Source organism: Oncorhynchus tshawytscha, linkage group LG06 (assembly GCF_018296145.1).
Source record: "Oncorhynchus tshawytscha isolate Ot180627B linkage group LG06, Otsh_v2.0, whole genome shotgun sequence".
In the NCBI taxonomy this organism is placed as follows: domain Eukaryota; kingdom Metazoa; phylum Chordata; class Actinopteri; order Salmoniformes; family Salmonidae; genus Oncorhynchus; species Oncorhynchus tshawytscha.
Genome location: NC_056434.1, coordinates 26,708,867 through 26,720,807, shown reverse-complemented (window position 1 = coordinate 26,720,807; position 11,941 = coordinate 26,708,867). Strand labels below are relative to the sequence as shown.

Genomic DNA, 11,941 nt, shown 5'->3' with positions numbered 1-11,941 from the left:
GCATCATTGCCCAAATGGCAAAGTATCCCTTTAAGTTCAGGTAATAATTTGACTGAAAAGTTGAGTAAACAAACAAAGCTGTAGAACCAGCTACTTAATAATATTTAGTTGAAACAACATTTTTTTTTTAAATGACAGTGTATGCTGGTTGTATTTATAAAGCCATTTTACATCAGCAGTTGTCACAAAGTGCTTATACAGATACCCAGCCTAATAGTCCAAAGAGCAAGCAACGCAGATGTCGAAGCTCTGTGGCTAGTAAAAACTCCCTCGAAAGGCGGGAACCTAGGATGACACCTAGAGAAGAACCAGCCTCTGAAGAGTGGCCAGAGAGAGAGAGAGGGAGAGATGCAAGACAGTGATGTGTGAATGTCATGCAATGATGTGATTGTGAATACATCGCATACATGCCTGGACCAGTGACTTTTGAGCACATGGGAAAGTTGTAAGCCTATATGGACACTAACGTGGAGTCCTGTCCTCGCCGACAATTATTAAACGCAAAGAATGTTTCAGGGGGCAGTCTGGTCAGGGATGAGAGAGCATTATTTCGGAGAGATTGGAAAGTGAAAGTAAAAAACCCGTGACATCTGGGCCTGTAGAAGCAAGTTTTTTTAACAGGCTCTGCCCTCATTCGGAGCTGCTGCCGGAGACGAACAGATTCGCAATTATTTTTTTTCTCATTTTGAAGAGCTGGTCGCCAAAGAGGGCAAGAAAGGGAGGCTTCGGTTATTTTCCTAAATTCGCTTTGGTCTGAGACGGGGTTTTGTTCTGGGTGTTGCCACACTCAGATAATCTGTTGAAGACGACACATCGTGCCAATGTCACTGTCCGGATTAACGCACGCGTTGTTTCCCAGACTTGTAAATCATTTGTGTGGGGCATGTGTGCTTTTGATCGTTGCTGCTGCGGGTTATTCTGAAGATACTGGATTGTTGAAGTGACGGGTTTCGGTTGTTACAGGTGTGATTGTGCAAATTTGAATATTGAATTCGAATTTGTTACGCTTTGCGCAAATATTGGAACTGCTGCGTTTCATAGGCTGCTGCGCTGCCCACTTTTGTTATACAGTCATACATATTGTTATTAAAAGATAATAAATATGTTGACGATATTATGCTATGCATTTTATTGTTACATACAGTACCATGTGTGTCCAGACATGTGTCATTTTGGCACTGTCCTCACCTTTCTATAAATTGCAGCTATGATGTGTGATTCATTTTCTTGATATCAATTGTATCATTTTCCATCATTTTTTGGGGGAAACTGATCATGGAAATTCACATGTGAATGAATAATCACATCATTCACATTCGGTGTACAAAGACCCACATTTGAACTTGATGACGGTCTCTCTAGATTGCAAATGAATTATTAATAGATTGTATCACTGATATATTAACCTTACTTAACAACGTTGTATTTATAAGTCTGTACTATCCGTATTGTATTGGCGTTACTGCACGTGAATGTGCGTTATAGATACATTATTCAAATTATTATTTAATTGACAAAGATAGCAGAGCATTTACAGACATCTATTGTAATAATTCCTGTTTAAGTGAGGGAAAGTCATTACTAGAGTGGAGTTCTTTATGCACTGGTTTTGGCAATGCAGTACTTTAAACTTCAAACTCAGCTAATGACCCATGTCTCCTTTTGACATAAAGTGGTTGGTGTCCTAGATGTACACGTGTGTCTGCCATGAAATATCAGCTTAAACTGTACATTGCTTATTTCCTGTCCGTTCAACCTGAAAATCTCTGAGGAAGGCCTTGATGCTGGTACATAAAGCGTAATAAAGAGCAGTGGTACTAGCAAGAGCAGTGTGGGGTTATTTCTTTTTCTCTGTTCTTTTCAACTTGACAAGGGTACTGTGTTTGTAGCTATTCAGAAAAAAATCAAATTAATACCAATGAAGAAAGTGAATGTTGAAATGTCTAAAAATGCCTCTCTGTGTTGCTGTTACAGGCTAACACGGAGCGAAAAGGGCCTGGTGGTGCTCTGGAACAGTGTGGGCTCTGAGTCGGAGGCCTCCAGCGTGTTTAGACAGGGACCTCAGTTGGACTATGTGCCGGCCAACAACCTGGCTCCTGGGTGGGCTATTCGGTAAGAGAAGTGCTGTGGTGTATGTTCATGTGTGAAGAATTACGTAACAGGCCAAAGGCTAGAGTCTTCTTGACATATTGTTGGGAAAGAATCTAGCTTCCAAATGTAGTGGGGTCAGAACTGAGATGATGTTTAGTTTGACATCATGGATGTTATTCCTGGTTTCATTAATAAGTTATGCTTTTGTTGCAATGGGCTGGGTGAGACCTCATCACATCAACCACTTATACGTTTAAAGCTAAGAGGCCCTTAATAGTGTGAGGAAGTACATCTGTCAGTGGAGACCATTGAGAATTGTTTGTACCATGCGCACGTTCAGCAACTGAGCCCCAGTTTGTCTTTGGAGAGTGAGAGTGCTAAATCTAATTAAGATTTAAGAGATGATAGTGCTCTCTGTAAACTGAACAACTATTACCATAAATCATCACTGACAAACAATGTATATTGCAAAGAGCTCAAGCTAGAAAGTTTCAAAGGAGAGAGACAGTAGAAAACATCTATGGGTATTTCCTATCTCAGATAGAGAACCCCCCCCCCAAAAAAGTTATTGCGTAGGTCCGGTTTCTGTTGCAAAAAAAAAAGAAGATAGCAGTTAAATCTTGGTATCTATGTATCTAACCACGTCCTGTAGCACAGAGAGAGAGAGAGAGACATACAGGAGTAAAAAAGATAGGAAGAAGGTATAATTATTGAAGACAATAGAGGGGAGGTGGGCTGAGTGAGGTATATGAAAATCTGATGTTTGAGCTCCTGACTGTATATGGACTTGTTTGGTGTATACAGATTTTGCGGTGAGGCATATTCCTAGTGCTTTGTGAAGTGTGTTGTGAGGTCTTGGAGACTTTGCTGACTCTGAGTCTCTATACAGCCGTCTGCATCCAAGCCCTGGCCCACAGTATCTAACCACACAGTGATCAACAATAGACTAGCTTTGGACTGCATGCCACCACTCATTCTGCCCCAGGCTATGTACAGCCAGAGCTAGTTACTCCTGAGAAAAAAATACCCTTTTGTCAAAATAGGCACTTACGGTCTCAATCTGAGTTTAGACCACAGGACCAAACCGAACAATCCTGTGTTCACAAACATAACAGCAAAAATGTTGTGCTGACCGTGACTGTGTATCCTGCCCTTGACCACATGCAGATTATGGTCCGTGGTATAATGGAGTTCACCAACTTTTTTTTTTGCCCAACAGTTTATCCACCTTTTGCAGAAAAATGCATTGAAAATATAGGCAGTGCTGCTTTTTTCCCCACTGTGACCGGCATTTTTATTTCCCACTACAAAAGTTGCTATCTAGAACCTAAAAGGGTCCTTTGGCTGTCCCCATAAGATAGCACTTTATAGAATTGTTTTTGGTACTAGGTAAAAACCCTTTTAGGTTTCATGTCAAAGGGTTATACCTTGAACCCAAAAGGGTTCTACCTGGAACCAAAAAGTGTTCTCCTATGGGGACAGCCGAAGAACCCTTTTTGAACCCATTTTTCTAAGAGTGTACATCACTGATTATGGTGAAGCGTTTTAGAGGAGATTATTGTTGTGTGAAAATTAAGGTGTTTACTCAGTATTATAATCTGGCTCAGATGGGGCTCTCCCTTAGATTGGTGGATTCTCAGTGAGATAATGAGTCTGATGGAAAGAAGAGGTCATATTTCAGCGTAATAATTTTAGCACAGTAGCCAGCCAGCCACAGAGGTCTAGCTAGGAGCGATGGTCTGTCTTTGCACTGTGAGAGATGTCTCAATGTCTTTACTCATCTGAGTTCAGTTCTCACACCATTATACCACTTCAATGGTGGTGGTAAAAAATAAATAAGAATGAAAAATCACCAAATTAGTGCACTAGGCCTTTATTACTCAGGGATGAGCAGAGAAAAATACTTGGGTAGCTATCCAGGAACAGTGTTGGAGAACCCTGTATTATATGATATGTGTGTTGTGCCTCCTGTAGGTTTGATGTGGGTAATACCGGTTTTGATGACACCCACAACATTGGCCCAGTGCAAGTCGTTGAAGACATTGGAAACAAAACTCACCGACAGAAGACGTAACTTTGTAAGAATGGTTCAGGATATCAAGACAGTGACTTGCAAGTTTGGAATATGAATGAAATTAGACACACATTAGGGAAGACTAGTGCATGGATCACTGCACAGAATAATTATATTGAAAGTTGATAGATGTGGAAAAGAAAGGTGGTGTTTTTTTGTACAAACACAATCTGACACCAAAATCTTTCCTGTCTTTAACAGAAGCACAATTTCCCCATTAATTACACCATCAAAGTTCACTATGAAGAGATCTTCAAGCTCTGCAACATCAGCAGGCTGGTGAGTCCCTCCCTTTGTTTCCTTATCATTATCACTCTTCTAACTTGTTCAGTCATATGAAAAATCAACATATCATACCATCCACTCACTCACCCTTCATCTACTTTGCTTCCTTATTCTCCTTCCTTTATCTCCAACCTTCACTCTTATCACTCTATACATCTCTAGCTGTTCCTCCTCCTTTCCCGCTCCCCACTACGTCACTTTATCTCTTTTCTGTGTCCCTCCAGAGGGTGAGGGTGGTGGATCTGGAGGAGGGGGACCTGCAGGATGTGTGGCTTTTGGTCAACCAGGAGGTGTTGAAGAGAATCTTGAGGGTCCTGCCAGAGAGACATCCCTCCTACAAGTACACCTCCGATCTGGAAGACCTCTTCAGGAAGATCCAGCAGGTGTTCCCACCACAGAGTGATGAGGTGTGTAAGACTGGCCATCGTGTCACTGTCACTGCTCTGCTCATCTCTCTGTGGACAAACTTAACTCATAATGGTCATGTACTGTATGTTTACCTCTCAGAGAGAGCCCCCAGAGCGAATAGAGGAGATCTACAATAGAGTGAAGGAGCCCAACTCAAAAGGGTGGAGGTTCGTGACCCCCAAATCCCTGTTGGATAACTGCTATAGGACAATGCACTGTCTCTTCAAAAACTGCTTTCCCAGTGAAGATGGAGAGCAAGACTGTGAGTGCACTTCACTCCCTTATTATATTTCCTGTCTTCTATTACCTCTTACCTCTTATCTCTACCCTAACCTCTCTATGTTGGCAATTTCCCAGGAACACAAACCTACTCAACTGGTTTGGCATGTTGTGTCAATTGTATCTCTTCAGTGTCTGTAGACACTAAGTTGTTCTTATTCAACACTGTTTAAAGAGAGATAGTTGTCTGTGCCACAGGTTCCCATGAGGTCTCTGCCTTAAAAGGAGAGTGACTTGGACAGGCCTGTTAATATCTCCTGTTAGCCTATTCATGAATCATTTACACATCCATTATACGTTAACACATGACTGTATCATTCACTTTTAACCACACATGTTAATTGCATCAGCACCTCTTAAGGTACAGTGGGGCAAAAAAGTATTTAGTCAGCCACCAATTGTGCAAGTTCTCCCACTTAAAAAGATGAGAGAGGCCTGTAATTTTCATCATAGGTACACTTCAACTATGACAGACAAAATCACATTGTAGGATTTTTAATGAATTTATTTGCAAATTATGGTGAAAAATAAGTATTTGGTCAATAACAAAAGTTTATCTCAATACTTTGTTATATACCCTTTGTTGGCAATGACAGATGTCAAACGTTTTCTGTAAGTCTTCACAAGGTTTTCACACACTGTTGCTGGTATTTTGGCCCATTCCTCCATGCAGATCTCCTTTAGAGCAGTGATGTTTTGGGGCTGTTGCTGGGCAACACGGACTTTCAACTCCCTGCAAAGATTTTCTATGGGGTTGAGATCTGGAGACTGGCTAGGCCACTCCAGGACCTTGAAATGCTTCTTACGAAGCCACTCCTTCGTTGCCCGGGCGGTGTGTTTGGGATCATTGTCATGCTGAAAGACCCAGCCATGTTTCATCTTCAATGCCCTTGCTGATGGAAGGAGGTTTTCACTCAAAATCTCACGATACATGGCCCCATTCAATCTTTCCTTTACACGGATCAGTCGTCCTGGTCCCTTTGCAGAAAAACAGCCCCAAAGCATGATGTTTCCACCCCCATGCTCTACAGTAGGTATGGTGTTCTTTGGATGCAACTCAGCATTCTTTGTCCTCCAAACACAACGAGTTGAGTTTTTACCAAAAAATTATATTTTGGTCTGACCAAATGACATTCTCCCAATCTTGTTCTGGATCATCCAAATGCTCTCTAGCAAACTTCAGACGGGCCTGGACATATACTGGCTTAAGCAGGGGGATACGTCTGGCACTGCAGGATTTGAGTCCCTGGCAGTGTAGTGTGTTACTGATGGTAGGCTTTGTTACTTTGGTCCCAGCTCTCTGCAGGTCATTCACTAGGTCCCCCCGTGTGGTTCAGGGATTTTTGCTCACCGTTCTTGTGATAGTTTTGACCCCACAGGGTGAGATCTTGCGTGGAGCCCCAGATCGAGGGAGATTATCAGTGGTCTTGTATGTCTTCCATTTCCTAATAATTGCTCCCACAGTTGATTTCTTCAAACCAAGCTGCTTATCTTTTGCAGATTCAGTCTTCCCAGCCTGGTGCAGGTCTACAATTTTGTTTCTGGTGTCCTTTGACAGCTCTTTGGTCTTGGCCATAGTGGAGTTTGGAGTGTGACTGTTTGAGGTTGTGGACAGGTGTCTTTTCAACTGATAACAAGTTCAAACAGGTGCCATTAATACAGGTAACGAGTGGAGGACAGAGGAGACTCTTGAAGAAGTTGTTACAGGTCTGTGAGAGCCAGAAATCTTGCTTGTTTGTAGGTGACCAAATACTTATTTTCCACCATAATTTGCAAATAAATTCATTAAAAATCCTACAATGTGATTTTCTGGATTTTTTTTTCTTCTCATTTTGTCTGTCATAGTTGAAGTGTACATATGATGAAAATTACAGGCCTCTCTCATCTTTTTAAGTGGGAGAACTTGCACAATTGGTGGCTGACTAAATACTTTTTTGCCCCACTGTATATTTGTTCCTTGTTTTAGTGCGAGATCAGTAGAGTTGTTGAGGCTAGAGCACATCTGTTAACAATTTAATAGAAGGAAAACATGAGGCATGAAGGAGTATAAAGCACTCATGTGCAGAACATGAGTCATGAATATGAAAAAACATTAGAAGAAAAAACAGCAACAATGTTGTAACACACATGTTGGATTGGTTTAGTGCTTACTTCATGGCTAGGATGTTCAAAGCAGGCCCATCAACATCTAATGAAGAGTCACTGATCACTCAAAATAGTTTGTATGCTTTTATCAGAAATATTTAGACATGATTTTAAGATGATTGATCTCAGTCACTTAAACTATTTTCTTACTTCAGATTGTAGCGCTCTTCACTGGCGGAAGGGCAGAAAGAGACAACTACAGGAAACCTGAGGAGGACGTTAATTTCCAAACATTGCAAATATACACTGAGTGTAAAAAACATTAAGTACACCTTCTTAATATTTAGTTGCACCCCGTCCATTTTTGCCCTCAGAACAGCCTCAATTCATTAGAGCTTGTTGACTCCAATGCTTCCCACATTTGTGTCAAGTTGGCTGGATGTCCTTTGGGTGGTGAACCATTCTTGATACTCACAAGAAACTGTTGAGCGTGAAAAACCCAGCAGCGTTGTAGTTCTTGACACAAACCAGTCCACCTGGCACCTACCACCATACCCTGTTCAAAGGCACTTAAATATTTTGTCTTGTCCATTCACACTCTGAATGGCACACATACACAATCAATGTCTCAATTGTCTCAAGGCTTAATCATTCTTTAACCTGTCTCCCCCCCTTCATTTGCACTAATTGAAGTGGGTTTAGCTAACACGTGACATCGATAAGGGATCATAGCTTTCACCTGGATTCACCTGTTCAGTCTATGTCATGGAAAGAGCAGGTGTTCATAAAGTTTTGTACACTCAGTGTATGTCCAATGTTGCAGTTGAGCTGTATGTCATACCCCTCCCGTGTGAAGTTCTGATGTTGTTGCAACAACAATATGCCCTGAAAACTATTACCAACGGTATGCAACCCAAACTTCATCTGTTGCTATGGATGCCACAGTAAATACATTCCCTGTGGACTTTGCAGCTTTATCCACACACTGTTATTGTCACAGCTTGCCTACAGTTTTGTTTACTTATCATTCTTTGCCTCCTATGTTGTATAGTACTTTGAAAGAGATATTTTATAGTTTTCATATGCGTACTTATAATATATTGTCTGCTGATGTTTATGTTCTGTGTTTTGACAGTTGTATGGTATAGCGCAGGTGGCTATGCTCAAGCAGAGAGCTACAGAGTATGGCATTTCTATACCTTTTTTTGCAATCTGGGAACACTTGTTGGTGACAGGTATTAGCAACTGTTGCCAATATATTCAAAAATAATAACAGAACACAATTATAGCTACTTTCAGGACTGTTGTCGTTTTCTTTTGCTCAGTTTTAAAAAGAGCATGGCGCTTGCTATGTCAGGATAGTGGGTTTGATTCCCAGGACCACCCATACTTAAAATGTATGCACACATGACTGTAAGTCACTTTGGATAAAAACGTCCGCTAAATGGCATATACTGAACAAAAGTATAAACGCAACATGCAACATGGAATAACTGGGTCATTTTCAGCTTCCAGGAATTGTGTACAGATCCTTGCGACATGGGGCAGTGCATTATCATGCTGAAACATGAGATGATGGCGGCGGGTGAATAGCACGACAATGGGCCTCAGGGTCTCGTCACGGGATCTCTGTGCATTCAAATTGCCATAGATAAAATGCAATTCTGTCCATATTTTATGCCTGCCCATACCCTAATCCCACCGCCACCATGGGGCACTCTGTTCACAACTTTGACATCAGCAAACCGCTCGCCCACACAACCCCATACACGTGGTCTGCGGTTGTGAGGCCAGTTGGACATACTGCCAAATTCTCTAAAATGACGTTGGAGGTGGCTTATGGTAGAGAAATTAACATTAAATTCTCTGGCCACAGCTCTGGTGCACATTCCTGCAGTCAGTATGTCAATTGCACACTCACCTTTTATTGTCCCCACCACAAGGTGCACCTGTGTAATGACCATGCTGTTTAATCAGCTTCTTGATATGCCACACCTGTCAGGTGGATGGACTTTCAGGGAAAAGGAGAAATGCTCACTAACAGGGATGTAAACACATTTGTGCACAAAATCTGAGAGAAATAAGCTTTTTGTGCGTATGGAAAATGTATGGGATCTTTTAATTCAGCTCGTGAAACATGGGACCAACACTTTACATGTTGCGTTAATATTATTATTATTATTTTTTTAAATTTATTTTTATTTCACCTTTATTTAACCAGGTAGGCTAGTTGAGAACAAGTTCTCATTTGCAACTGCGACCTGGCCAAGATAAAGCATAGCAGTGTGAACAGACAACACAGAGTTACACATGGAGTAAACAATTAACAAGTCAATAACACAGTAGAAAAAAAAGGGGAGTCTATATACATTGTGTGCAAAAGGCATGAGGAGGTAGGCGAATAATTACAATTTTGCAGATTAATAACACTGGAGTGATAAATTATCAGATGGTCATGTACAGGTAGAGATATTGGTGTGCAAAAGAGCAGAAAAGTAAATAAATAAAAACAGTATGGTGATGAGGTAGGTAAAAATGGGTGGGCTATTTACCGATAGACTATGTACAGCTGCAGCGATCGGTTAACTGCTCAGACAGCAGATGTTTGAAGTTGGTGAGGGAGATAAAAGTCTCCAACTTCAGCGATTTTTGCAATTCGTTCCAGTCACAGGCAGCAGAGAACTGGAATGAAAGGCGGCCAAATGAGGTGTTGGCTTTAGGGATGATCAGTGAGATACACCTGCTGGAGCGCGTGCTACGGATGGGTGTTGCCATCGTGACCAGTGAACTGAGATAAGGCGGAGCTTTACCTAGCATGGACTTGTAGATGACCTGGAGCCAGTGGGTCTGGCGACGAATATGTAGCGAGGGCCAGCCGACTAGAGCATACAAGTCGCAGTGGTGGGTGGTATAAGGTGCTTTAGTGACAAAACGGATGGCACTGTGATAAACTGCATCCAGTTTGCTGAGTAGAGTGTTGGAAGCAATTTTGTAGATGATATCGCCGAAGTCGAGGATCGGTAGGATAGTCAGTTTTACAAGGTAAGTTTGGCGGCGTGAGTGAAGGAGGCTTTGTTGCGGAATAGAAAGCCGATTCTTGATTTGATTTTCGATTGGAGATGTTTGATATGAGTCTGGAAGGAGAGTTTACAGTCTAGCCAGACACCTAGGTACTTATAGATGTCCACATATTCAAGGTCGGAACCATCCAGGGTGGTGATGCTGGTCAGGCATGCGGGTGCAGGCAGCGAACGGTTGAAAAGCATGCATTTGGTTTTACTAGCGTTTAAGAGCAGTTGGAGGCCACGGAAGGAGTGTTGTATGGCATTGAAGCTCGTTTGGAGGTGAGATAGCACAGTGTCCAAGGACGGGCCGGAAGTATATAGAATGGTGTCGTCTGCGTAGAGGTGGATCAGGGAATCACCCGCAGCAAGAGCAACATCATTGATATATACAGAGAAAAGAGTCGGCCCGAGGATTGAACCCTGTGGCACCCCCATAGAGACTGCCAGAGGACCGGACAGCATGCCCTCCGATTTGACACACTGAACTCTGTCTGCAAAGTAATTGGTGAACCAGGCAAGGCAGTCATCCGAAAAACCGAGGCTACTGAGTCTGCCGAAAAGAATATGGTGATTGACAGAGTCAAACGCCTTGGCAAGGTCGATGAAGACGGCTGCACAGTACTGTCTTTTATCGATGGCGGTTATGATATCGTTTAGTACCTTGAGCGTGGCTGAGGTGCACCCGTGACCGGCTCGGAAACCCGATTGCACAGCGGAGAAGGTATGGTGGGATTCGAGATGGTCAGTGACCTGTTTGTTGACTTGGCTTTCGAAGACCTTAGATAGGCAGGGCAGGATGGATATAGGTCTGTAACAGTTTGGGTCCAGGGTGTCTCCCCCTTTGAAGAGGGGGATGACTGCGGCAGCTTTCCAATCCTTGGGGATCTCAGACGATATGAAAGAGAGGTTGAACAGGCTGGTAATAGGGGTTGCGACAATGGCGGCGGATAGTTTCAGAAATAGAGGGTCCAGATTGTCAAGCCCAGCTGATTTGTACGGGTCCAGGTTTTGCAGCTCTTTCAGAACATCTGCTATCTGGATTTGGGTAAAGGAGAACCTGGAGAGGCTTGGGCAAGTAGCTGCGGGGGGTGCGGAGCTGTTGGCTGAGGTTGGAGTAGCCAGGCGGAAGGCATGGCCAGCTGTTGAGAAATGCTTGTTGAAGTTTTCGATAATCATGGATTTATCGGTGGTGACCGTGTTACCTAGCCTCAGTGCAGTGGGCAGCTGGGAGGAGGTGCTCTTGTTCTCCATGGACTTCACAGTGTCCCAGAACTTTTTGGAGTTGGAGCTACAGGATGCAAACTTCTGCCTGAAGAAGCTGGCCTTAGCTTTCCTGACTGACTGCGTGTATTGGTTCCTGACTTCCCTGAACAGTTGCATATCGCGGGGACTATTCGATGCTATTGCAGTCCGCCACAGGATATTTTTGTGCTGGTCGAGGGCAGTCAGGTCTGGAGTGAACCAAGGGCTGTATCTGTTCTTAGTTCTGCATTTTTTGAACGGAGCATGCTTATCTAAAATGGTGAGGAAGTTACTTTTAAAGAATGACCAGGCATCCTCAACTGACGGGATGAGGTCAATGTCCTTCCAGGATACCCGGGCCAGGTCGATTAGAAAGGCCTGCTCACAGAAGTGTTTTAGGGAGCGTTTGACA

General features: G+C 42.8%; 1 protein-coding gene across 2 annotated transcripts; it reads left to right on the top strand.

Annotated features, from left to right (window-relative positions):
* Positions 1-319: 319 nt before the first annotated feature.
* LOC112252324 (interleukin-34) lies at positions 320-7,785 on the top strand. 2 transcript variants are annotated; one of them, XM_024423450.2, is made up of 7 exons: positions 323-963; positions 1,975-2,112; positions 4,066-4,169; positions 4,367-4,444; positions 4,675-4,857; positions 4,958-5,120; positions 7,438-7,785. In XM_024423450.2, exons 2-7 carry the CDS (start codon positions 2,073-2,075, stop codon positions 7,491-7,493), a joined length of 624 nt encoding a protein of 207 aa, XP_024279218.1. In that variant the 5' UTR covers positions 323-963; positions 1,975-2,072; the 3' UTR covers positions 7,494-7,785. The 2 variants fall into 2 exon arrangements, with proteins under 2 accessions (XP_024279217.1, XP_024279218.1); XM_024423449.2 differs by lacking the exon at positions 7,438-7,785 and having other exon boundaries at positions 320-963; positions 4,958-5,545.
* Positions 7,786-11,941: the final 4,156 nt, after the last annotated feature.

What these genes read in the sequence shown, in the direction of transcription:
- LOC112252324 (XM_024423449.2), top strand. Translation starts at nt 2,073, where the DNA reads ATGTGCCGGCCAACAACCTGGCTCCTGGGTGGGCTATTCG. An exon ending in GCTCCTGGGTGGGCTATTCG is followed by an intron (nt 2,113 to 4,065) that starts GTAAGAGAAGTG and finishes TGCCTCCTGTAG; the next exon opens with GTTTGATGTGGGTAATACCG. An exon ending in CCGACAGAAGACGTAACTTT is followed by an intron (nt 4,170 to 4,366) that starts GTAAGAATGGTT and finishes TGTCTTTAACAG; the next exon opens with AAGCACAATTTCCCCATTAA.